The sequence below is a fragment of the Hypomesus transpacificus genome, chromosome 9 (assembly GCF_021917145.1).
Source record: "Hypomesus transpacificus isolate Combined female chromosome 9, fHypTra1, whole genome shotgun sequence".
Lineage (NCBI taxonomy): Eukaryota > Metazoa > Chordata > Actinopteri > Osmeriformes > Osmeridae > Hypomesus > Hypomesus transpacificus.
Window position 1 is genome coordinate 22653247 of NC_061068.1, and position 22658 is coordinate 22675904.

A 22658-nucleotide genomic window follows, 5' to 3' on the forward strand; every position below is an offset into this window, starting at 1 on the left:
CTCCATCGTCTCCCGGATACGAAGCGACAATGGAGATGAGGTAGGAAGAGACAAGAAATACGATTGGCCTTCTATTCAGATGATACCCAGGCTAAAGGATTAAAAGAAAATTGCATTTATAAAACCAGAAGGTGAAAAGGCATTAAAGAAAGCACACATACTTGCAGGCGAGAGAAACTAAAGGGAAAGTCTGCATGAGAAGAAAGGCTTTAACCTTCCATCACTAAACTAGTCTGAATAACTAGCATGCACTTTCAATACACTGGCAGCAGTCTTTTCATATCAGTAAACATTTCCTTAAAGACATTTAACTCCAGTGGCATTCAGCAAACATAGGTAACTACGGTAACTCTTCTCTTCGTGTATTGTAGTTAACAATTTGTACATTTTTGTATGTTACAAACACATGCTCAAGAAAATAAGAGCATTTCTCTACATTATGTTTATTCATTGAGTAGATTATTGACAATTATTTGTCCTCCTGTTATATCATCATGGTTTTTATTTGTGGCTGTAACCTGACGTGATTGTCGTACATATTGCAAACAACTCAAACACCCTTCAGACAGTGAGCTCAGTTGATTTGGTGTTCAGAAGAGCCCGACCAACCATTCAAAGCAGGTCCAGCTCCAAGGTGAAGCAAAACTGAAGTTGGACCGACTCACAGAGGTCTATATTTTCCCTCAGAAAAGTGTATGGGAGTGGTGCAGAGTCGTACGTTCCTCTGATGCGGTATGATTGTAAATTATACATAAAGAATGCTGACTTCCAGCTATGAAAGAAACATGCAATGGATGATGGATGTCAAGTATGGGCAATCCTGTTCAGTGCAATGCCTGGTGCCCTAACTATCAACCGACTGATGAGAGTAGTCTGCTTGCGTCACATAGAAGTTGAATTGAGGAGCTTTGCACAGTCCTCCTGGCTCAATGATCCGGTCACCTGTGAAGCTGTCAGATGTAGTCAGAGCTGAAGTGGACCTAGGTCTGATTGTTAGACGTCCTAAGGCGCAACCGAAGCCTTGGATCCATGTCGAGACCAGACAAGGAGAAATAGCAAGACAACCAGAACACCAAAAGTCAGGCAAAGCTTAAGATTTAGGCCAACAATTCTTGATGTTGGTGTGTGATTTGCTGGATGAAGAGGCAGGCGTGGACTTCGAATGTACAACTCATCGAAGGACGCGACAACTTTTCATTATTCGTTACACCACAGATTTGATAAGGCATGTTCATCCTTTGTGTTCAGTATGTACAGGATAGTGTTCCGTATGAGTATAGATTTAGACCCATTCATACGCTGTAATTACCTTACGTGTCATGCTAGCTCATAGCTAAGATCCTCCTTTGGGTAAGGCATGCAAACAACTGATGAAAAGAGACATCAACCAAGCTGCCGTTCCCAGGGCAAGTTGAGAGCAGAACCCGCCCGCCCTTTTCAGCCGTCTGCTCCAGAGTGAAGGTCTCACCACCACTGTGAATCATACTTCAGTCATATTTCATTCTCTCCTAGGGTCTCCGCCGGTTTGTTTGCCCTAGGCTTTGGAATGGCCCTGACGGAGTCGGTTAAAACTCTGTTATTGATTTTTTCTTTTCCATCCAGATTCGTGGTATAACCGTGCACAATGACATAAAACAGCAGTCTGAATGAACGTCTCGATGGGCTGACCAGACAGGGCGTGTTTCACCTCATCTCCATCGGGTTTACTTTGCTTTTAGTGAACTATTCTTCCAACGAATCCCAGGCCGGTGGCCCTCATCATACCCTTCAACGTGAGTTTCGGAAGGAAAATGAGAGGCACCGTCGACGTCTGATGATCGCCCAGTGAACGTTTTTCTTCCAAATATTTCGAGAGGAGTCATACTAACAGAGACAGGCCTGCCATCTAAGAGGACATCCGAACTGAACACCAAACACGTGCCCGATTTCGATTCCTCGTCCACTTCAAGTTCGCCATTGAGTGCATCAGGAGCGGGCCCAGGCAGAACAGGGGAGGGAGGCAGGAAGTATGATCTGGGATGGCAGCGGAGAGCAGGAGAGCTCGGAGACACATAGTGGCTTCAGACCAGTTGATAATAGCTTTGTCATTAGAGTGCCTTTTAAATTGCCTTTCTCTATGCCGCATTTTGAATAGCCCTCGACGGAGTTCAAATGCTACTTCCCAACCTTTCCATATCTAAGATGCATGTATTTGGCCAGTTGTTAAATCGATAGCTATAGGCACTATATTCTTTTCTGCCCCTACCCAGTCCCTACCGGCAATCACAGCATTATGAATCAATAGCCCCATGCTAAATACCTGGAGGGAAAGAAGGATAGTAAAAAGGAAGTTTTTACCATTATAAATTATGAATGATGAGTATTAAAGATACAGAAACTCAGATTCAAAAAGGAGAGGGGGGGGCGGGAGGGGTTCACCCTGGTGAAGCCTTGATGTTGCATCTCTTCTCTTCCACTCAGAGTGAACCTGGGGAGGTTCTCTGCTCAGCCCAGCCTCAACTCACTGCCTTTGAAGAAATCCCTCACCTGCAGTAAAACGCAGCACTCCCCGAACTTCTCCAACACATAAAGGGTGAGGAAAATAAAGTGGATTGCAGAAGGAAGTCTTACATTTCAGGCAAAAACTTTGTTACAGCATATAAACTGGAAAAACGATGTAAATGTGTCCACATTTTATGATTACTTTTCATGTGTCCAAATGAGTTAACAGTAAGGCATACTTATGTTTGCATGTGAAGCTAACACATTTGAATACTAAATTCTAATATCCCAACTGAAACATCTTCAACATCCTGAAGGGGAGAAATAAGAAATAAAGCCAGAGGAGTCATTTCAGGTGATAGATTTTCTTTGTAACATATCTTCAAGTAAGCACATAACAAGTTCATTGTGGACACACTGGGGTCTGATATGACGCATAGACTACTGCAGTGGGACAGTGGACTAGTAAAGGTTGGTACTGATCTCTAGTGGACGACTCAGAGAACAACAAGTATTAAAGCTTGTGACACACATTTGAAAATCCCACACAATTATCTGCAAAACCTTTATAAATTGAAATCAAAATATATTTTTAGTGCAGAATGTGAGTACAGTTCTCCAAAATGGGGACATTTTCTAACATTCACAAACAGACTCCCTGAGTTGTCAGTCAGTATAGGCAAGGGACCAGCTCTTTAACACAGCAATGTATCAGTGAACTAGATGTTCCCTATCCTGACAAGCTCGATGGATACTCAAATACCCTGTCAAATGGTGTCAATACCACAATGTCCACAAATTCATTTAGTATCAAGTCTACAATTACAATAAACAAACATGTCGGACTTCCGTTCGCATTCATTTACAGCTGTGCTTCTTCAGACATTTAATAAGATGTTCTCCCAAGTGTTCCTGTCTCCACGTGGGTCCCGTGGCGTGCAGACCAACACCACGTCCCAGCCTCCAGGTCCTCACAGCAGACTGCTGCAACACGTGTGCATGTGGAGAGCTGAAAAGTCAGTCGCCTGAACCCTTAGAAGCCCCTCCCTTACCCGAGGACCCAATGTCACGATCCAGTATCCCTTCTGTCACTGGCCTGGTCTTGGGTACCGTGGACTGGACAGTCTTGGTTATCCTGGGGATTATGGTTGTTGGGGGATTGGGGGGGATCTGGGTGTCTCTCAGGTGAAGACCTGGCCGTCTGAGTCTGAAGCCTCGGCCTCATCGGCGGAGTTGGTGAGGGCTGGGTAGGGGCGGGGCTGGTCTAGGTTCACGTAGGTGACCATCAGGTTGATGTAGTGCTCTCCCTCCAGGGAAGACAGCATCTCCTGCACCTCCTGGACCAGGGTGTTGAAGTTTGGTCGGAACTCCGGCTCAGGGTCCCAGCAATGGATCATGACGGAGTAACTGAGGGAGGGGCGAGGACAAAAAGACAACCAGAAACGCACTCATCCAAGCGCTCCCAAGATGATATTTACATTCTTAGGTATGTCGGTTGGGGAACAGACTGATTTGTCCAAGGCAGACAATTACAGATGCTTGAATTTGAGTCGATCTTGCGTTTTTCGCAGCAAGGTAAACACGGCGGGGCACTTACAGAGCGTCAGGGCAGAACTGGGGCTGAAGCAGCCTGCGGCCCTTCAACAGGAAGTGGGTGATGTCGTAGGGGTCCACATCAGGATAGGGGCTGGCTCCTCGGGTTAGCAGCTCCCACATCATCACCCCGAAAGACCACTGGGAAAGTGGAGGGAGCTCGGGTCAGCGTGTCCAGCAAAGACGTTTTGGAAACGACGGTTCGTTGTTCCGGAACAGTCTACTCACCACGTCGGACTTGGTGGTGAACTTCTGGGTCTGCAGACTCTCGATGGCCATCCACTTGACAGGCAGCTTGGCCTTCTTGTGATCTTGGACGCTGTAGTACTCCTTGTCGAACACGTCCCTGGCCATCCCGAAATCGGCCACCTTAACGGTGTAGGTTTCATCCAGCCTGCAGAAGGAGGAGAGAGGAACAGAAGTCACATGGCTCACACCCCGGGTTCTTCTCTGAAGAAGGCGATCCTACGATTGAGGACCCTGTGTTGGTGACACGTTTAGCGAGACTCACATGCAGTTACGTGCGGCCAGATCTCGATGGACAAACTTCTTCTGGGCCAGGTACTCCATCCCCTTGGCAACCTGCAGGCCGAAGCCAATCAGGTCCTTCACGGTTGGGTTCTGCACAGAGAGGTACCAAAAGGAGTTTGTTACCACATCAGACCAAGTCCTTTGGACCAGATATGAGGAGGTGGCAGGTGTGTGGCTCTGTCGAAAGGTGCGGTGATCCTCCAGGCTGCCTCACCCTCTTCTCACAGCGTATGAAGTGCCGCAGGTCCCCGTGCTTCATGTAGGGAAGCACCACCAGGGGGAGCCCCTCCTCGGGCACCAGGATGCCCAGCAGAGACAGCACGTTGGTGTGGTCAAACCCCTTCATCAGGATACCCTCTCTGAGGAACTGCTCCACCTCCCCCAGGTCGGTGATCCCTGACCACGCACACACACACACACTAACATGACACACAGTCGTTTGCCGACCAAGCAAACAATCTGATATGAGTTCTCTTACGGTTCAGCGACTTCACGGCGCAGTGGATCTCTTGGTTGTGGACAGTCAGGTAGCCGTGATACACCGTCCCAAAGTGGCCTGTTTCAAAGCACATGTTCGTGTCCATGGAGATGCGCGTTAGGTAAACGTAAGTGAGCAGATGACGAACAGGAGGAAATGGAAAAACCCCAGTGATGCGTCGACGATTCGAGTGTGATCCTGTCGTGGATAAAGCCGGTGAGACGCACCTTTTCCAATGATCTGGCTGTGCTGCACGTTGAGCATCTCGGATGGGATCAGCACGTCTCGAACCTCCTCCAGGATCTCCGGGCCCATACTGGCCACAGACACCCTGTCCTGGGGCATCATGGGCACGGACAGGGGTTCATAGTTGGCGGCGTAGAGGAGGCCGTGGAAAGAGATGCCCCCCGAACCCGACGTCTGGCTGGACAAGTCTACGGCGCATGGGAAAGACAGGGGACAAGCCAGGTTAGGTGAAGGAGAGAAAGAGAGTTGAAGAGACAGTGTGTGTATGCCTTCTCACCTCGTCTGTAGTCGCCTGTAGGACTCGTGTTGTTGTTGAAGCCCACCCCTCTATAAGAGGACAATCTTGACAAACGGGTCTCAACTTTGGCTGAACATGTCAGAAAGAAAATCCATGAAACAGACACTCACTTTTGGTCAAGAGAAGCACGTAGAGACACATGACGGCGGGAACTTTGTCCACTCTTGTTTGAAAGCCAAAGTCCCTGCTCACCTTTCTGTTTGGTCTTCAGATGTTTCATGAAGATGAACGCAATGGCAGCACCCACTCCTATGGCTGCCAAGATGCCCAGTACGATGCCTACTTTCACTATGGTGTGGTTGACCAACACCACTCTACCCACGTTATACTCAACCCCATTCACGGTCACCTGGCACAGAAAGATACATACCGGTAAACAATGGGATATAGCAACTCGGTTGCATGAGGGTAGAGCATGGCGGACAAGTGTGGTCTGTGAGGCGGAGTTTTCACCTGGACGGCCAAACCCTCACTGGGGATGACCAAGTCTTTCGGAATCCTACAGGTCAGCTCGTTCTCCAGAACCTGGACCTTACAGTCCACCTCTCCGATGGTCATACTGATCTTCATACAATCTTTCACCAGGCTCAGCTTGGCGTGCTGCACCACAGAGGGGGGGGGTGTTAATCACAGCCTCAAAAGCTGCACCCGATGCCTCAATATCTAACGTTTGTGTCTCGTCTCGGGGGGGGGGGGGGGGTGTGGGGGGGGGGGGGGGGGGTTGGCGGTGGACCTACGTGCAGGGAGACTTCGTCCTGTCCTGGACTCAGGCGCAGCACGTGGCCTTCCGACTCGAAGGCTATGACGCTGGCGTCGGGATAGTACACGAAAGGTGTCTTGCGACGACCCTTGGCCCCGTCCATGTCGAAGGAGATCTCCCCCTTGTCCGCCGCGTTCCCGGGGAAGACAGGGGCCCGGCACTCCACGAGCGTGTCGTTCCCCGTGACATGGCACAGCTGGGTCAGAAGAGAGCAAGAGGTTTGGATTGGGGAATGGACACAGCCGGTCAGCTGGAGAGAATGTCTTCTCTGCCAATGGAGACAGCAGACGTGTCGTGTATTTCCAAGTGTACTCTATGTTATGGAAGTTGAGGTATGCAATCTCACCCTATGAATAGGCTTCTCCAAAGAGTTGGATCTGTAATGGATCCCTATCTGGCTCACTGAGGTCAGATTCTGGCCCGTGATAACGATTTTGGATCCCCTGCATGGTCAAATCAAATTAAGTTCACACATACTATACGAGGTACTATGAGCCGAGACCGTACGTCAATGTGGTGAGGGGATCTCTCCTACATTGTGAAGCTGCAGGCAGGGTGAAGGCCGGTGATCTCGGGATTGTGCTTGTAGTGGAACGTCTTGCTGGTTGAAACCTCAGCCTTGTCGATGAGGACCTTCACAGGCGCCTCGCCCACCTCTCCAGAGGCTTGGGAGAAGCAGACAATGTCGGCCATCGCCCCACTGCCCTTCGAGACACTGAACGAGAGAGACATCCACAGTCATGACTTTGAATCCAGTCAAACAGAGCCTGAACATACAGAAATGCATGTTATGCCCATGAATACCTTTTGGGCAGGCATTTTCGACCACCAATCATAACCGTCTGGATGTTCCCAGCGTTCAGGTGGTGTCCAGACACTGTGACCAGTGTCCCCCCCAACTGGGGTCCGTAGTCTGGCTTTAGATCGATGATAGTGGGCTCCTGGAGAGGAACAATGGCAGATTGGTATGTTTCACTCGACAGTCACGTTACGACAAGGCTGACGGCCAAAGATGTCCCCTCTCACCACAAAGGAGAAGCCATGCATGTGGGCTTGGCCCTGGATGAAGAAGGGACCCTCCGCCTCACGGACCTCCACGGTGATGTTGAGGTCCTGGGAAGGCATGCCAGTCTGGCGGTCAAGTTTACACACCAGCCTGAGGGGGTTGAAGGAAAGTTCTAAATGACCCTGTGCTCCTAAACTAGAACGTCTTTGGGGATAGGTTTAGCTCAGTGCTAGAGCCACTGAGGGTAAAGGTCATCGATTCAAATCCCCACCCCTGCCCGCTGCTTTGAGTGATGTGTGTCTGCAACTGTCAATGAATACATGCATGCATGTGTGAGAGTGGATGTTACTCACTGTGTACTGGTGCTCCTTGGCTGCCAGGTGCAGGCGGTCTCTCCCACTCTCACCTGGTGGGTCTTCCTGGTGGAATGAGATTGGAACTCCCATCCACACAGCGTCAGCACCGTCTCACCATCAGGGGGCGCCGTCTTTGGGAAAAACTGCAAGCAAAACACGCCACATCGAATTCAAAAGGAGGGCCCGCCATCCCGGATGGGTTTTTCTCCCTCCCTGATAAAGCAGGATCAGTTTGGGGTCGTCTGGGGGACGTCTTCTTCCGGGCTCCCCTCACAGGGGGGCGCAGGCGGGGGAGGGTCATACCTCGGTGATGAGGGGCGGGCAGGAGGAGTCGCTCCACGCGCCCTCACACTGCTGCTGCCGGGAGCAGGATCCCGCGCACCAGCCACAGCCCATGAAGCCAGGAGCATTCAGACACCCGGAGCAGGTGAGGTAGTGATTACAGCCTGGCCCCGTGGGGGACACACTGAACATCTGGGGGGGAGACCAACCGAGAGAGAGAGGAGAGAGAGAGAGGAGAGAGAAAGAGAGAGAGAGACAGAGAGGAGAGAGAGAGAGAGAGAGAGAGAGAGAGAGAGAGAGAGAGAGAGAGAGAGAGAGACAGAGAGACAGAGAGACAGAGAGACAGAGAAACAGAGATAGGAGAGAGACAGAGAGGAGAAAGAGAGAGAGAGAGAGAGAGAGAGAGAGAGAGAGAGAGAGAGAGAGAGAGAGAGAGAGAGAGAGAGAGAGAGAGACAGACAGAGAGACAGAGAGACAGAGAGACAGAGAGACAGAGAGACAGAGAGACAGAGAGACAGAGAGACAGAGAGACAGAGATAGGAGAGAGACAGAGAGGAGAAAGAGAGAGAGAGAGAGAGAGAGAGGAAACAGTATGAGTAAGGAGCACAGATAAACCTCCATGCTGTCGTGCCATAAACGGTGATCCACGTACCTTGTTTCCAACCACAAAGAGCAAGGAGACTTCTGGAGATCCCGGGAGCACGGCAGCGGTCCTGGACACCTTGGCGTCTCCCAGGGAGTAGTTGGCATAAACAGTGTAGCTAGAGCGGGTCAGGATGACCTAGAGGGACCACAGTCACACTGCTGAGCTGTGGGAAAAGCCTACACATGAAACTCCTCACATTACCCCCCCCAGATCCAGGAGTTTTGGGCCTTGGGTCTTGGACCTCGAGAGAAAATTCGGACTCGTGGACCAACATACATTTACATTTAGTCATTTAGCAGACGCTCTTATACAGAGCGACTTACAGTAAGTACAGGGACATTCCCTCCGAGGCAAGTCGGGTGAAGTACCTTGCCCAAGGACACAACGTAATTTGGCACAGCAGGGAATCGAACTGGCAACCTAAAGATTACAAGCCCGATTCCCTAACCGCTCAGCCACCTGACTCCTGTCAGACACGTGCCAGTAAAACATCCTGTCCAACTGTCACCTACACGGTCAGGGTGGTTCAGACGCCATGGGTCTCCCGCTCTGCCGGCTGTTGCCATGTTACCTGTAGCAGGCGGCCGTCGTCGGTGCCAACGTGCGCCAGGGTGTGATCCTCCAGGGTGGTGACCAGGATGGAGGTGAGCAGCACGTCTTTCATCTGACTGTTTAACAGGTCCACTCTGTAAAAGGGCTGGGAGACCAGGGTGGGTTGGCTCGCGCACAAGGTTTTGTCCTCGGTGCTCTGCATGGCATAAGCAGACAAGCATCACCGCATTAGGGGACTGTTTGACCAGAAGTCTGGCATGTTCCATGTTATCTGAGGGCAGATATGACACCGGATATCCTCCGGAAAAGGACCCATGTAGAAAGCGCACGGATCCAATCGGAGAGACATTGTACAGCGAAATAGAAAATGGTGGCGTGGAGGGCCAGGGGGTGTGCTTACACTGACACACACACACACACACACAGACAGACAGAGGACAAGCAGTAAAAATCTTCCATTTAGGTAGGAAATGCGTCAGCCTGTGCGCCTGTAGCTATGATCCCTGTTCACACCGTGTGTAGACCACTGGGAGGAACATGGCCATAAAACAGTTGTCAGTTCTACCTCCAGGATTATGTGTTGCCACGGTTATGCTTCCTTAACACACTGTCGCAACCCAAAACTGAAAGCAGATGCACTGGAATCAAACATGGCCAAAACATGCTCCTAAATCTGTCAGCATATCCAGCATGTATGAAGTAGAACAACTGAAACGAAGCAAGGTTGCTTAGGGGGAAAGAGTTTGAATGTGGCTACTCTGGTGAAGCGCAATTAGAAAACCTGCTCTAACTTGCCCATCTACTGTTTTCAAGTCGAAGTGTTCTTTTCACTTCTTTCACCGACAGCAGATTAGCCAGCTGTGATACAATTAGTTTGTCCTTCACTAAAATACACAAATGACTTTCACCACAGCTTTTAGGTGTGAACTATGTGCCTTTTGCATTTTATTTCATTGGCACGTGTCTGACTAGGATGGACCAACTCCATAACTCTTATCTGTAGATTAAACAGTAAACACCTTGACTCCGACCGAAACTTGAAGGTCACACGAATACTGCTACTGTATCCTGCCGCTGCTCTGTAGCATGCATGTCTCCTTGCACTCAGATAAACCAAAGAAGCCGACGCAGGGACACACACCTACACTTCCTCCGCTGACCTAACACACACACACACACACAAACACACAAAAACTCCCTGGGCGCAGCAGTTTCACAATCCCCCCCTTCCTCCCTCCCCTACTGCATTCCGTCTCTTTATCAGCAGGATTTATAACCTGTGTGTTGGCAGACCGTCTCTGCAGGTGCAGCCCCTGAGCTCAGAGGAGGCGGAACGCTTGGAAGGGCGATAAGGACACACCTTGAAAGAGGCTATCGCGCGGCATTGTGTTGAATCAACACACCGGAACTCATCCCAATCGTGTTCCTTTTCCACCGAGGGATAACAAATCTCCAGTTGTCATCGGTCCAAATCCTAACTAGAGGGTTTCTTTTTGTAGTTTCATTGTTTGTTTTTTTCACAGCTACCTCTTGTCACTGTGAGAAGGTCAGCAGTGTAAATAGTTTCCACCCTTTTTGTGAGGTAACAAGGCTCTCATTTGTACACGGTGTACCACAGCAGTGCAGAGATCCAGAGGCAACCTGCAGCTGTGACTCATCAGCCCCTCCCACCTTGTTTCTCTGTTCACCTCACTTCCACCCCAGTTACTACGGGTACAGGTACACACAGCTGGGGATACTTCACCGTAGCCATAAAAGGGTCTACTACTTTCCATCGAATCAATGGAGAAAAAAAAGACATGACATGAATGTAAACGCATGCTGTATCTTTATTGACATTGTGTTTATTCCGGAAGTGTGTGTGTGGGAGGTTCTCACCTCGTGGGGACAGCTCTCAGGGGGCTGGAAGTGGTTGAGTCCTCTGGAAAGCTGCTCCTTCCCCCTGCTGCAGCAGTCTTCCACCCCGGCGTCGATGGCCGAGTTCACGTTGGCCATGGAGAAGGCGCACAGGGCTGACTTCCTGTGGGTCCGTCCACCCGCATCCATCACCGCAAACACCCCGTACAGGAAGTCGTCCTTCGGATCCACCCCCAGCTCTCCGGCCAGCGTCGTCCCCGCCTGCCCAAAGTGGGCCGCCTGCAGCCCGTTAAACACCACGTCCCCTTGACTCTGCCTCTTCCTCCGCTTCCGCTTGGACTTGAAGACGCACTCCAGGATCAGCTCCCGGTACATCCATGCCTCCGTGTCCTTCAGCGGCAGGCGTCCCAGGCGCGTCTGGAACGGCGAGAGGCTCGCGGGGTTCTCGCGCTGCACCGACAGGAAGTACACGTAGTCCTGCGTGGAGAAGCTGTGGACGTAGTCGATGCGGTACGAGTCCCGGTAGGCGGGCAAGACGCTCAGGCCCTGCGTGACCGTCTCGAAGCCGTCCTCGGTGGACAGCGGACGGCGGACGGAGATGGACGGCCGGCCGTACCTCGAAGCCACGCGCTCGTCCAGAGTCGCCGCCACAAAGAAATAGGTGGTTCGGGCTTGTTCCACAATGTTGATTTTGGTGCCCAGAGGGCTGGCCACGCAGTCAGGACAGTGGGAGGGAGAGTTGGCCTGCTTCCTGAAGAGACAGTTCGGAGTAGGCGGCAAACCGTCCTCGTTCAGTTCCAGGAAGTAACAGACCCCATGCTGGGAGCTCCCACAGTGGTACAGATAGGGCAGATACCCTGGGTCCATCAGCAGGACCTCATTGTCTGTGTCTGCCGGGTCTTCGGGGTCAGTCTCGACCCCACACAGGTGACAGATGTCACACTCGGCGCTGCCCACCGGGCCTGTCCGCAGCTGCCATAGCGCGCTCAGGCTTCGGTTCACAGCCTCGATCACATTCTGGGATGCCACGTAAACCTCGGGAGGAAAGGCGTTCACCTCTATGTTCTGTATGGGCTTCTGTGTCTGGAAGTAGGGCAAGGGGTAGTTAACGGTGAAGTCCAATTCCGTTCGAGTGCTGCTAGGACAGCTGGACGGTTGGGAGGCTGTGGGAGTCTGTATCCACATGCAGCATGTCAGCAGCAGGGGAGCCCAGGAGACCATCTCCACTCCACACACCACCTCTGTGCTCTGTTACCTAGCGGAGGCCAGACTCCTCCAGAACATTCTGGAGACTGACCAGAGCTCTGTGGGTTGACAGAAAACATAAAAGGATTTTAGCGGCGGGCCATCCCCATCACGACGAGTACTTTACTAGGCTTATTTTCAATTGAGAACCAAAGCGCTTTTAAAGAAATCATGTCAACGGGCTGAATATAAACAGTTTGGTTAGTTCCAAAAGAGAGGAATGAGAGAAACCCTCTGAGCGATGGAATGTTCTAAGGCTGTAATGACGTAGGGTCTGTTTACTCTATTTCTGCTGCTTTTTCCTGGTTGAGGAGTTGTGTAGCTGTGTTCAGAAGGCATTCATAATATCAGATCAAACCACATGATGCATGAATATAGAGTCATTTACTGTGTAAATAGGAGGTGTTAACACTGAGGGAAAAGGAGCTGATTTTATGTGGGTCAATAATTGACAATAGACAAGACATGACATGCACTATGGTGACGTAACGTTGGAAATGTACTGTGGGACACAGGCTCAAACAAACTCAAAGCTTAAAGCTAAAGTTGGTAGGACTTGTATAACATTCTTAAAAGTGAGTAACTTAATGAGGAAAAACTATCTGTTAAATGTTGTTTATAAATACATGAAAGGACAGTGATGCCAGGAAGGATGTTTTCCCAACTTCCTTCCAATAATCCTCCTGTTCCCTGGAGAACCACCACAACATGATAACCATGACAGGACGCAAAATCAGATTTGTTCAGGGCATAATGAGTAGACTGAATATTAAATACACAATTACTATTGTTAGTTCTTCACAACATTCATACTAGTTTTCTAACAGTTAGGCATGGCAGACCTTTACTAGCACATTTCACTTCACCCAGAAACCATGTATCAAAGCATACCTGAGTTTCGTAGAATTTACGCCTCGGGGATTAGTAAAAAAATGTCAGTTTGACATCCACAGCAGATTATATGATTGTTAAATCCACGCAGAGCTGTTTGTTCGGGTCCTTGTGATAAATGTCGCGTACTGTTTTAGGACAAGCGCTTACCTGAGGGCACAGAGAGAGCACCCAGACTTTGGCATCGACTGCTATCCTGTCGGCCCACCCCTTTCATGCCCCGCCTAAGGCAAGCCTGTCATGGTTCGTATTGCTCAATCTTTAAAATACACTGCTTTTATCCCATATTGAATTTAAACAGAATAATTATCGTCATTAACAAAACATTCTATGCAACCTGTATTCTTCCTTTCTTTGTTTGGCTAGCAACCTCAATGTTCACTTCTTTTAAACATTATCGTTACACTGAATCATTGCGGTGGGCTGCTTAATATATAAGCCAGTTCTGAAATTGAAGCTGTTCCAGTAAAGTGTGGGAGGAATGTTAATATGCGAAGAAAACTTCTGGCTGACGTGTAAAACAGACTTCACTTGGAATGTACTTTGAATGAAAGTCAGCTCCCATTGTGGGATAGTGAAGGAGGCGGGCGGGGGGGGGGGGGGGTGACAGGGTCAGGGTAATGTTATTAATTAATCTTTTAGAAAAACCAGAATCCAAGATCCCTCTCTAGACACATGTTCTTATCAGGTTGATATTTCCCAGAAGAAGCCCCACTCACGGCCAGTCAACGACACGCCTGTTTGCATTCTCTGAATCTGGTTGACTAGGTCTGAGTCAGAACTGTGTAAGGCCAACTTGGCTTGACCGACACATTTTAAATGATGAGACAGTTCAGGAGGCTGATTAAGACTACTTTCCATTATCACTTGAGGACGTCAGGCTGTCATGGATGTGGGCGTAGTTCGGCATAGTCCACACTTTGATTTCCTGTCCTGACGTAGTGTCTGTGCTACACTGATTTTCTTTATTGGTTGTCTACTTTGTCGTACAGCCTCATCCATTGGACTTTGCTTATAAGACTTGCCAATCATAACTTGGCAATATACTTTATCATAGTCATTAAAAAAGATGGAAAATCTTGAACCAATCTCGGCATTTTGAGCTTCAACAATGAGACATATTTACCACAAACTTACAGTTTTATTCGGGTATTATTTGTATGTGTAGGTGCCCATCAATAACTTAACAGTACACTATCTCAAATAGTTTGAATGTAATTTAATAATGGGAAAACCTGCAGTTTGGATCTCACATTGTAATGGCACGCAGCGCACTCTAGTGTTTGTCCATAGCAACTAAACGCCCACCTTGCTGAGTCAACGGAGACAGTATGAGCCAGTGGTGCTGTTGACAATGCAGTCATATGGTGTAAATATACCTGTGCATATTATACGTTTCAGTGCCAGGGGTGAAACAAAAGCCTACAATTGCTTAAAAATAGTAATAGTAAAATGTAATACAACTAGTTTCGTTATGACCTAACCGAAAGTGAAAGGCGTAGAAGTAGGCTACAAGTGAGCAAAGAGCATTTGTTAGTCATTCACTCGCGACATACACGTCTTCCAGGTTTTGACAATTAAAGGAAGCAGAGTAGTAAAAAAAATATTCGACACTTTTATTACTTTTGAAACTCAAAGGTAATATTTTACTTTTAAACCATGTCTGAGAAAAATGAAATCGACGAGGGCTTATACTCTCGCCAACTGTAAGTAAACTTGTCTGTAAGGCGAATTCATTAAATGATAGCATTCACATATAGCCTATGCTATATAGGCTATATGTGATGCTAATTTAGTGTTGTCTCTGCAGGTATGTACTGGGCCATGATGCGATGCGTCGTATGGGGACAGCCTCCGTTCTGATTGCTGGAATGCGCGGTGTCGGGGTCGAGATAGCCAAGAATGTAATCTTGTCCGGAGTGAAGTCGGTTACTGTCCAGGATGAAGGTCTGGCCGAGTGGAAAGACCTGTCCACTCAGGTAACTTTATGGCAATGGGAGAAAAATCTGTATGATTAATTATTGGTTGAAATGTTAGTTTTATGGCAAAAAACTGCTGTAAAACCCTATGTTGTCAGATTTCATTTAACCCCCTATAATATTCCTCCAAGTTTTTCCTTTGCGAGAGACACCTGGGTCAGAATCGTGCTTTGAGCTCCCTACCTGAGCTATCTGCCCTGAACCCTCATGTTCACGTGACTGCCCACACTGCCCCACTGGACCAAAACCTGCTGCTCAAGTTCCAGGTGAGCTCCTCTGTACCGCAGAGGTGGTAGCCTTGTGTGACCTTTAAGTCGGAGTAGCAACGGTTAGCTTAAGACATGTTAAGAATGCCTCTTTGCTTCTATCAGGTGGTGGTGCTAACTGACTCCTCATTGGAGGAGCAGCGGCGTTTCTCCATGCACTGCCATTCTAATGGAATCAAGTTCATCGTGGCGGACACCAAAGGGCTTTCTGGGTAGGCTTTGCCCTCTCCTAAGTTGAATAACCTCTTGTCATATCGATCTCACGCGTGGTCTTTTACAGCTTCTCTTGCTTTTGTCCCTTGCTTTGACTGCAGTCAGTTATTCTGTGACTTTGGGGAGGAGTTTGAGGTCTTGGACATCAACGGGGAGACTCCGGCATCAGCTATGATCGACCATATCTCTAAGGTACAAGCTTTCACTTGTGCTCAGAACCCTCGATCGTCATCCCAGAGCGCAACAGAAACCGACACGCGACGTTCCGTTCACACCGATGTCGTTTCAGGGAAATCCCGGAATAGTGACTTGCTCCGTTGACCAGTGTCATGGCTTTGAAGACGACTGCAGTGTGTCCTTCTCCGAGATCCGTGGCATGACAGAACTCAACAGCTACGGGGCGGTGGACATCACAGTCCTCAGTTAGTACATTTCCATTTAGTCATTTAGCAGACCACCTGACTCCTATGCGTGTAGTACACGCATCGTGAATTGTCACATAGTGACAATTCTAATGACATGTACACACGTCATAGCAGACACTTAAGTGCACACACAGGGCATGGAGTTGCGTGTGTTGATGTGCTGGAGGATGAATGTGGTCCTTGTTTCTGCCACGTCAGGCCCGTACTCCTTCAGTATCGGTGACACCTCAGGCCTTTCTGAGTACGAGAAGGGTGGCGTCGCCACTGAGGTCAAAAAGCCCCAGACGCTGCGATTTGTAAGTATTAGTCTCGTGTTTTCAGAAACATCATACATATGTATACACATACTGTATAAACATTTACATTGAGTCATATAGCAGACGCTTTTATCCAGAGCGACTTACAATATGTACAGGGACATTCCCCCGAGGCAAGTAGGGTGAAGTGCCTTGCCCAAGGACACACGTCATTTGGCACAGCCGGGAATTGTCACCTTCTGATTACTAGCCCGAATCCCTAACCGCTCAGTCACCTGACTCCCTAAGCTGTCCCCTAAACTGTTTATGTAAACTGTACATACATATTGATCCCATTGGTAAGCAATACAACATACAGTGAGAATGTGCTTAATTCTACGTCTACCATGTGCTACAGAAATCTATGGATGAAGCCTTGTTGGACCCTAAGTTGCTGGTGATGACAGATTATGGGAAGGTTGATAGGCATCAGACTCTACACCTGGCCTTTCAAGCCCTGCATGACTTTGTTAAGACACAGGGAAGACTGCCTAAGCCCAGGTCCCAGGTCAGTACCGGCTCTAGCACAAGAACATAAACAGTGAGAGAACCTAATAACAGGAACCAGTCCGGTCCCATTAGGATTGTGTTCCTCGGAGCTGTTTTAAACACGATCGAAAGAGATTTCTTCCGAATCGGGGGTTGGGTCTGGGACTTCTCTCAGCCACGTGACCTTCCCCCTCTGGTTCCTCCCTCCAGTCGGATGCCGAGCGCTTGCTGGCCGGGGTGCTCGAGCTGAACAAGGTGGCTCAGCTGGAGCACCTGGACGAGGCCGTGGTCCGAGGTCTGTCCTTCACAGCCAGCGGCGACCTGGCCCCGGTCGACGCCTTCATAGGAGGCGTGGCCGCGCAGGAGGTCCTGAAGGTGAGGGGGGAACATTCACAGCCAGACGGGAACACGTCCCCGTCTCGTCCCGCTGTGGCTTCACGTGTGTGCTGATGCGTTCCCCGTCGCGACGTTTCGACGTTCACGTGTTTCGTGTTGACTTGTGCCCAGGCTTGCAGTGGGAAGTTCACCCCTCTTCAGCAGTGGCTGTACTTCGATGCCCTGGAGTGCCTCGCCGACGACCACCAGTTGACCGAAAGCTCCTGTTCACCTGTACAGTTTGACATTCAAGATAGAATAGGGAAAACTCTGACGCCGTCCTCTTTAACTCTGCATTCCATGTGCTTTGGCTAACGGCTTGTCTGGCTCCCTTGCAGAGAGGCAGCAGATACGATGGCCAGATCGCTGTATTCGGATCAGCTTTCCAGGAGAGGCTGGAGAAACAGAAGTATTTCCTGGTAGGTGCACGTCTATTCTCGTTCCAGCAGGGGGAGCCGTTCGCACGCCCCCAAACGAGCCGCTGTCCCTCGTTTTGATCCCTGCTCGTGTTTCAAGTGACACACGCAGGATACGGCCGTGATTCAGGTGGTATTTCCTGTTGCTGGTTTGTTCAGGGGGCGCAGGGAGCAGTCAGCACTGCCAAACCCTAGCTGTGTTTCCTCTGCCAATGTTCTGCTTTCTGCTGTTTGTTTTGTTAAGTCTGTGTGTGTGGGTGTTTGTGATGTGTGTGTGTGTCTGTGTGTGAGTTTGTGTTGTGTTTCCAATTTAGCGTCCACATCGTAGAGTGTAGTGTTTTAAATGACAATCTGGATTTATCTACCAAACAAACAGGACTCTATTTTGGAATATTGTGTATGTAATATTTACAACAATATTTACAAAAAATATGTTTTTTTTTTGTCCAGGTTGGAGCTGGCGCCATTGGGTGTGAACTTCTCAAGAACTTTGCTCTGATAGGCCTTGGTGCTGGAGAGGGAGGACACATCACCGTGACTGACATGGACTCCATCGAAAGGTCCAACCTGAACCGACAGTTCCTGTTCAGGCCTCGAGACATCGGGGTAAGCTGTCATTCGAATCTCAAGTCAGATGTGCTCATGACAACTCATTCATCAGTGAGATGTCCTATGCTCTGGAGAGAAACTAGCTGACCCCCTCTGACTCAACTGGAAAGGTCAAAGGCCATTGTTAAGTTCGATGCCATATGAAATACAATGGCATGGCCAAATCACATTGCAAGACTTCTATGATAAATGATATCGTAACAGAATTTCCCATAATAGGAAATACCCATAAGTGTAAAAAACGGATGACATTGTGACACGACCATAACAGTCCTAGGTTGCTCTAAATCTGGGTATTGAGAAAGCAGTAAAAAAAAAGAAAAGGTTTTATGTTTTCAGGGAACATTTTGCCCTTTATATGGTTGTATAACCAACTGGCAGTAAGCCAAAAACGAATGTACAGTATGGAGTGAGTTGGCTGCATATGTACACAGGAACTGAGAATTTGACTCTTGTCCGCAAGTTTAACTTCAGCTGAATCCTTTCATTGCAAGTTCCAGATGTGTTGATCTCCTTCGACAGTCGGCTCACCCTCCTCCTCCTCCTCCTCCTCCTCCTCCTCCTCCTCCTCCTCCTCCTCCTCCTCCTCCTCCTCGTCCTCCTCGTCCTCCTCCCCCTCCTCCTCCTCCTCCTCCTCCTCGTCCTCCCCCTCCCCCTCCTCCTCCTCTTCCTCGTCCTCCTCCTCGTCCTCCTCCTCGTCCTCCCCCTCCTCCTCCTCTTCCTCCTCCTCCTCCTCCTCCCCCTCCTCCTCCTGTCTCCCACAGAGACAGAAATCGGAGGCGGCTGCCGAGGCGGTCAGAGAGATGAACCCCCGCATGAACATCGAGGCCCATCAGAACCGCGTGGACCCGGACAGCGAGCGGGTCTACGGACGCCACTTCTTCACAGGCCTGGACGGCGTGGCGGCCGCTCTGGACAACGTGGAAGCCCGTCAGTACTCAGCACCGTGTCCTCAAAATCCCAAATATCTGCCAGGCACACTAAGACAGCATTATCTGCAATGGTGTGAGGCTGTGAAACCGTTGGTGTCGTGGCTCTTTTTAGCACCAGTATCTATAAACAAATGGTAAATAGTGCGGGCGCTAGACACGACGGAGACTCGCGCGCTACCTTTGGTGGTCGCCATCGTAAGCGAACTCGTCATCGTCCTCTTGGGCGGCAGCAGTCCATGAGCGGCAGTGCCCGCTGGGCTGCTTCTCCAGGGCGACCTCTCGATGTCATCGTGTCGCCGATACTGTAGACAGTCACTGGCTGACGGGAGACGTGAAATCCTCAGGGTTCACTCTGTGGACCATGACGCATGTAACACCGGATAGCGACAGCAATTTCGCACCAAACAACGCCCAGGGGCTAGATGCTAAGCTAAGCTGTGTGTCCGTCTGTTGTGCAGGAGTGTATCTGGACGGGCGCTGTGTGCAGCACCAGAGGCCCATGCTGGAGGGGGGAACCCTGGGGAGTAAGGGCCACACTCTGGTGGTGGTGCCCCACCTCACCCAGTCCTACGGCCCGGCCGGGTCGAACAACGTGAAGGCCATCCCTCTCTGCACCCTCAAGAACTTCCCTCACCGCATAGAGCACACGCTGCAGGTCAGGCCCCATGCTCCGCTCTAGGGATCCATAGGAGATTCCGGAGGAAGGTTGTTTTGCGTGTGACCTCGGATGTATGTCGGGTCGGGTTTGAGCCTGGGAAATGGGAAATGGAGAGAAGCAGACTGCTCAGATGTAGAAATCGACGTCTTATGTCCTTTTCGGAGATGTGTTTGTGTGTGTGCTCTGCATCCTGTGGGCTGGCTACGCCCCGGTGCATGGCATGACTCGTACTGCTTTTGGGAGGGTTTGACACACAGCTGTTAAACGGACGGGCAAGGCCTTGGCAGGGCGACCCACAGGGATTACACCACCGCCAACCCTCTGTCGCCCTGTTCCAACGTTGGCTGAATGTTAGCGCAACCACATAGGGCTTTACCCATCTCTTAATCCCCCTCCCCCCCCTGACACACATGCAACTTGTTTAAGGCAGAAAGCCCTTTACTCGCGTGAACTCCACTTGGCCCAGAGTGAATAAGCTTTTGAGCGCGAGCAAAGACGGAGGGCTGGTTTTGCTAGTGAAACTAACTGATCAATTCATATCTTGTTTATTGCAGTGGGCTCGAGACCAGTTTGAAGGGCTCTTCAAGCAACCGGCTGAAAACGTGAACCAGTACCTGAAGTAAGCAATTCCTACACGACATGGGTGACACTTAAAGTCGTGGCAATAATGATCGGCACACTCACTTGTTCTAATATCGTTGACCACTGCACCCACACACAGAGAAACACACCGACAAACGTAAAGCCCATATACCTCTGTTGTCAACCAACCACAACGAGGTCAAATGAGTGCAATCGGAGCCACAGTGTTGTACGGTGGAGCCAGGCTGTGGTGCATTGTGGGTAAAAAGGGCCTGCTGGGTAAAAGGCCTCTGTGGGGGGTGGGGGGGGGGGTGGGGGTGGCGTCTCTCTCATGTCGGCCTCGAAGACCATGCCTTACAAGCAGTCCACCAAATGGACCCCCTAATGACTTTACAGTGGTGGTCAGCCTCAACAGCTGCTCTGTTATGACTGTATTCTTGAGCCTCTCTCTGGGGCGACTCGAGCATGACAGTGTATCTGAACTCAGGTCCTCAAAGCCGTCCTAATCCGGAGCTGTCAGAAGGTCTTCCACGGGCTCCGGTTATCTGCGGCAGGGTTAATGGAAGCCCCTCTAAATGGCGGAGGAGCCCATTTGCTCGTGAAGAGGGGAAGGACGCCCTAGAGCAGAGAGTGTACGAAGCAGACTCAGCAGTTTTACCCACTTCTGTAGGAACTTTTTTGTGTCCTGAAGCAAGCTATGCATGCGAGCATAGGAAGACAATGATTATAGCGTCTGAGTCAGTAACCATGAAGAGGAGGAATAAACCTTCCCCATAAACAAGCCCCTCTACACAACCATATGTACGCTGGGAAACAAAATGCATTCTCACTTCCTGTTTAGACCCCTGTAAGTGAGACGGCTGCAGGATGTTAGGTGCTGGTTTAGAAGTCTGACCACGGCAGAGCGGGCTGTTTAGAGAGAGCTGGCTGGAGTGTTTACAGGGGAACCTGGGTCATAGCTCCGAACACCACCAGAACCACAACACCGAGCACTTCCTGTCTCTCCTCTCAGCCGCAAGGTCACGTGACCGCTTTCAGATAGGGACGTCTGACCACCTGCCCCTCACGACCTAAGTAATTTACCGATTTAATAATATATATGAGAGGCAAATGCTCTCGGCTCTGCCTTTGACTTTGTTTCTGAGACAGATACAGAGATTGGGCAGTCTATGAGTGCGTCTTTCAGTTTGGCATGTTCAGGTGTTGGCTACTTTCACCGCGGTTTTGTTTTTGTTTTCACAATTAGGGTCGGAATTTCCGACAAGCCTTGGCAGAACAATGGAAGTTGATCCCGGGGTCGGGGGGGGGGGGGGGGGGGGGGTGGGGGGTGGGGGGGGGGGGCCTTGAGGAGGCGAGAGGTAGTGTGTTTGGTCCCGTCATGAGACCTTGAGATGGTTCAATCAGCCTCGAATCCACAAACTCATCCGTGCCCACCCATCTTGCGTCATCCCTCATTGTTCTCCTACATTCTACCGAGTCTCCCTCCACTTGAGCAGGATTACACAGTGGGGGGGGGGGGGGGCATTAGCTGCTCCTTATCTAACCGCCGGCCCTGCCGCTCCCTGGGTTGCAGAGATGCCGGCTTCCTGGAGAGGACCCTGGGCCTGGGGGATGTGGAGGCCCTGGAGGTGCTGGAGGGCGTGTGGGCCAGCGTGGGGCCCCGGCGTCCGGCCTGCTGGGAGGACTGTGTGAGCTGGGCCCGACTCCGCTGGGAGACCCTCTACAACGACGACATCCGCCAGCTGCTGCACTGCTTCCCGCGAGGACAGGTAAGGACGCGGCGCCTACAACGCGGTCGACACACGGGGGCGCTGCCGATGTAGCTCCCGATGCTGTGCCTTCTGGAAGAGATCTGTTGGGTCTGATCTGTCTGACGTAACGTGCTTCTGTCCCACCTGAGGGAGCTCCGAGGGATTAGCCCCAGCCCAAACACCACCCCCCCCCCCCCCCCCCCCCCCCCCCCGTCTGACCCTGCTCTGACAACTGGCTCTGTCTAGTCCATTCACACAGACCCTTTCCCCCTGCAAGAAATGGGTCAATAGAAATTCCTCTGACCAAGACTGATTTCATTCCAGTCGTATCCTGTTAAAGCCTTACTGGGGGGGAGGGAGGGGGCGTCCGACTGTCAGAAATGCACGGCATTTTTGTTCTAAGTCCCCTGGGAGAGTTCTAGTCGTGTTTTTTTCACACTCCTAC

The 22658-nt window shown here is 50.3% G+C and overlaps 2 protein-coding genes across 2 annotated transcripts; one reads left to right on the forward strand and one right to left on the reverse strand.

Moving 5' to 3' along the window:
• Nucleotides 1-2658: 2658 nt before the first annotated feature.
• Nucleotides 2659-13430, reverse strand: mst1ra (macrophage stimulating 1 receptor a). The gene is made up of 21 exons (XM_047025088.1): nucleotides 13223-13430; nucleotides 11108-12390; nucleotides 9249-9425; nucleotides 8684-8812; nucleotides 8053-8223; nucleotides 7747-7892; nucleotides 7414-7543; nucleotides 7192-7328; nucleotides 6923-7102; nucleotides 6734-6830; nucleotides 6365-6583; nucleotides 6081-6227; nucleotides 5820-5976; nucleotides 5607-5696; nucleotides 5311-5517; nucleotides 5084-5161; nucleotides 4820-5001; nucleotides 4586-4695; nucleotides 4303-4468; nucleotides 4079-4215; nucleotides 2659-3888 (listed from the first exon to the last, which is right to left on the reverse strand). Exons 2-21 carry the CDS (start codon nucleotides 12305-12307, stop codon nucleotides 3663-3665), a joined length of 4086 nt encoding a protein of 1361 aa, XP_046881044.1. The 5' UTR covers nucleotides 12308-12390; nucleotides 13223-13430; the 3' UTR covers nucleotides 2659-3662.
• A 1106-nt stretch (nucleotides 13431-14536) lies between these two features.
• uba7 (ubiquitin-like modifier activating enzyme 7) lies at nucleotides 14537-22329 on the forward strand. The gene is made up of 16 exons (XM_047025098.1): nucleotides 14537-14928; nucleotides 15033-15201; nucleotides 15333-15467; nucleotides 15573-15679; nucleotides 15782-15872; nucleotides 15970-16102; nucleotides 16304-16401; nucleotides 16760-16909; nucleotides 17101-17265; nucleotides 17398-17499; nucleotides 17604-17684; nucleotides 18132-18287; nucleotides 19055-19220; nucleotides 19681-19877; nucleotides 20435-20499; nucleotides 22036-22329. The coding sequence occupies exons 1-16, from the start codon at nucleotides 14882-14884 to the stop codon at nucleotides 22283-22285; spliced, it is 2112 nt and encodes a 703-aa protein (XP_046881054.1). The 5' UTR covers nucleotides 14537-14881; the 3' UTR covers nucleotides 22286-22329.
• The last annotated feature ends 329 nt before the right edge of the window (nucleotides 22330-22658 follow it).

Bases quoted from the DNA above. Each gene is read 5' to 3' on its own strand.
- mst1ra (XM_047025088.1), bottom strand. From the start codon at position 12,307: ATGGTCTCCTGGGCTCCCCTGCTGCTGACATGCTGCATGTGGATACAG. The intron at 6,584-6,733 runs GTGAGATTGCAT...CTTCTGACCCAG, and splicing joins TGGAGAAGCCTATTCATAGG to CTGTGCCATGTCACGGGGAA. The intron at 5,002-5,083 runs GTAAGAGAACTC...GTGCGTGGTCAG, and splicing joins CGCCGTGAAGTCGCTGAACC to GGATCACCGACCTGGGGGAG.
- uba7 (XM_047025098.1), top strand. From the start codon at position 14,882: ATGTCTGAGAAAAATGAAATCGACGAGGGCTTATACTCTCGCCAACT. The intron at 16,910-17,100 runs GTCAGTACCGGC...TCCTCCCTCCAG, and splicing joins TGCCTAAGCCCAGGTCCCAG to TCGGATGCCGAGCGCTTGCT. The intron at 18,288-19,054 runs GTAAGCTGTCAT...TGTCTCCCACAG, and splicing joins TCAGGCCTCGAGACATCGGG to AGACAGAAATCGGAGGCGGC.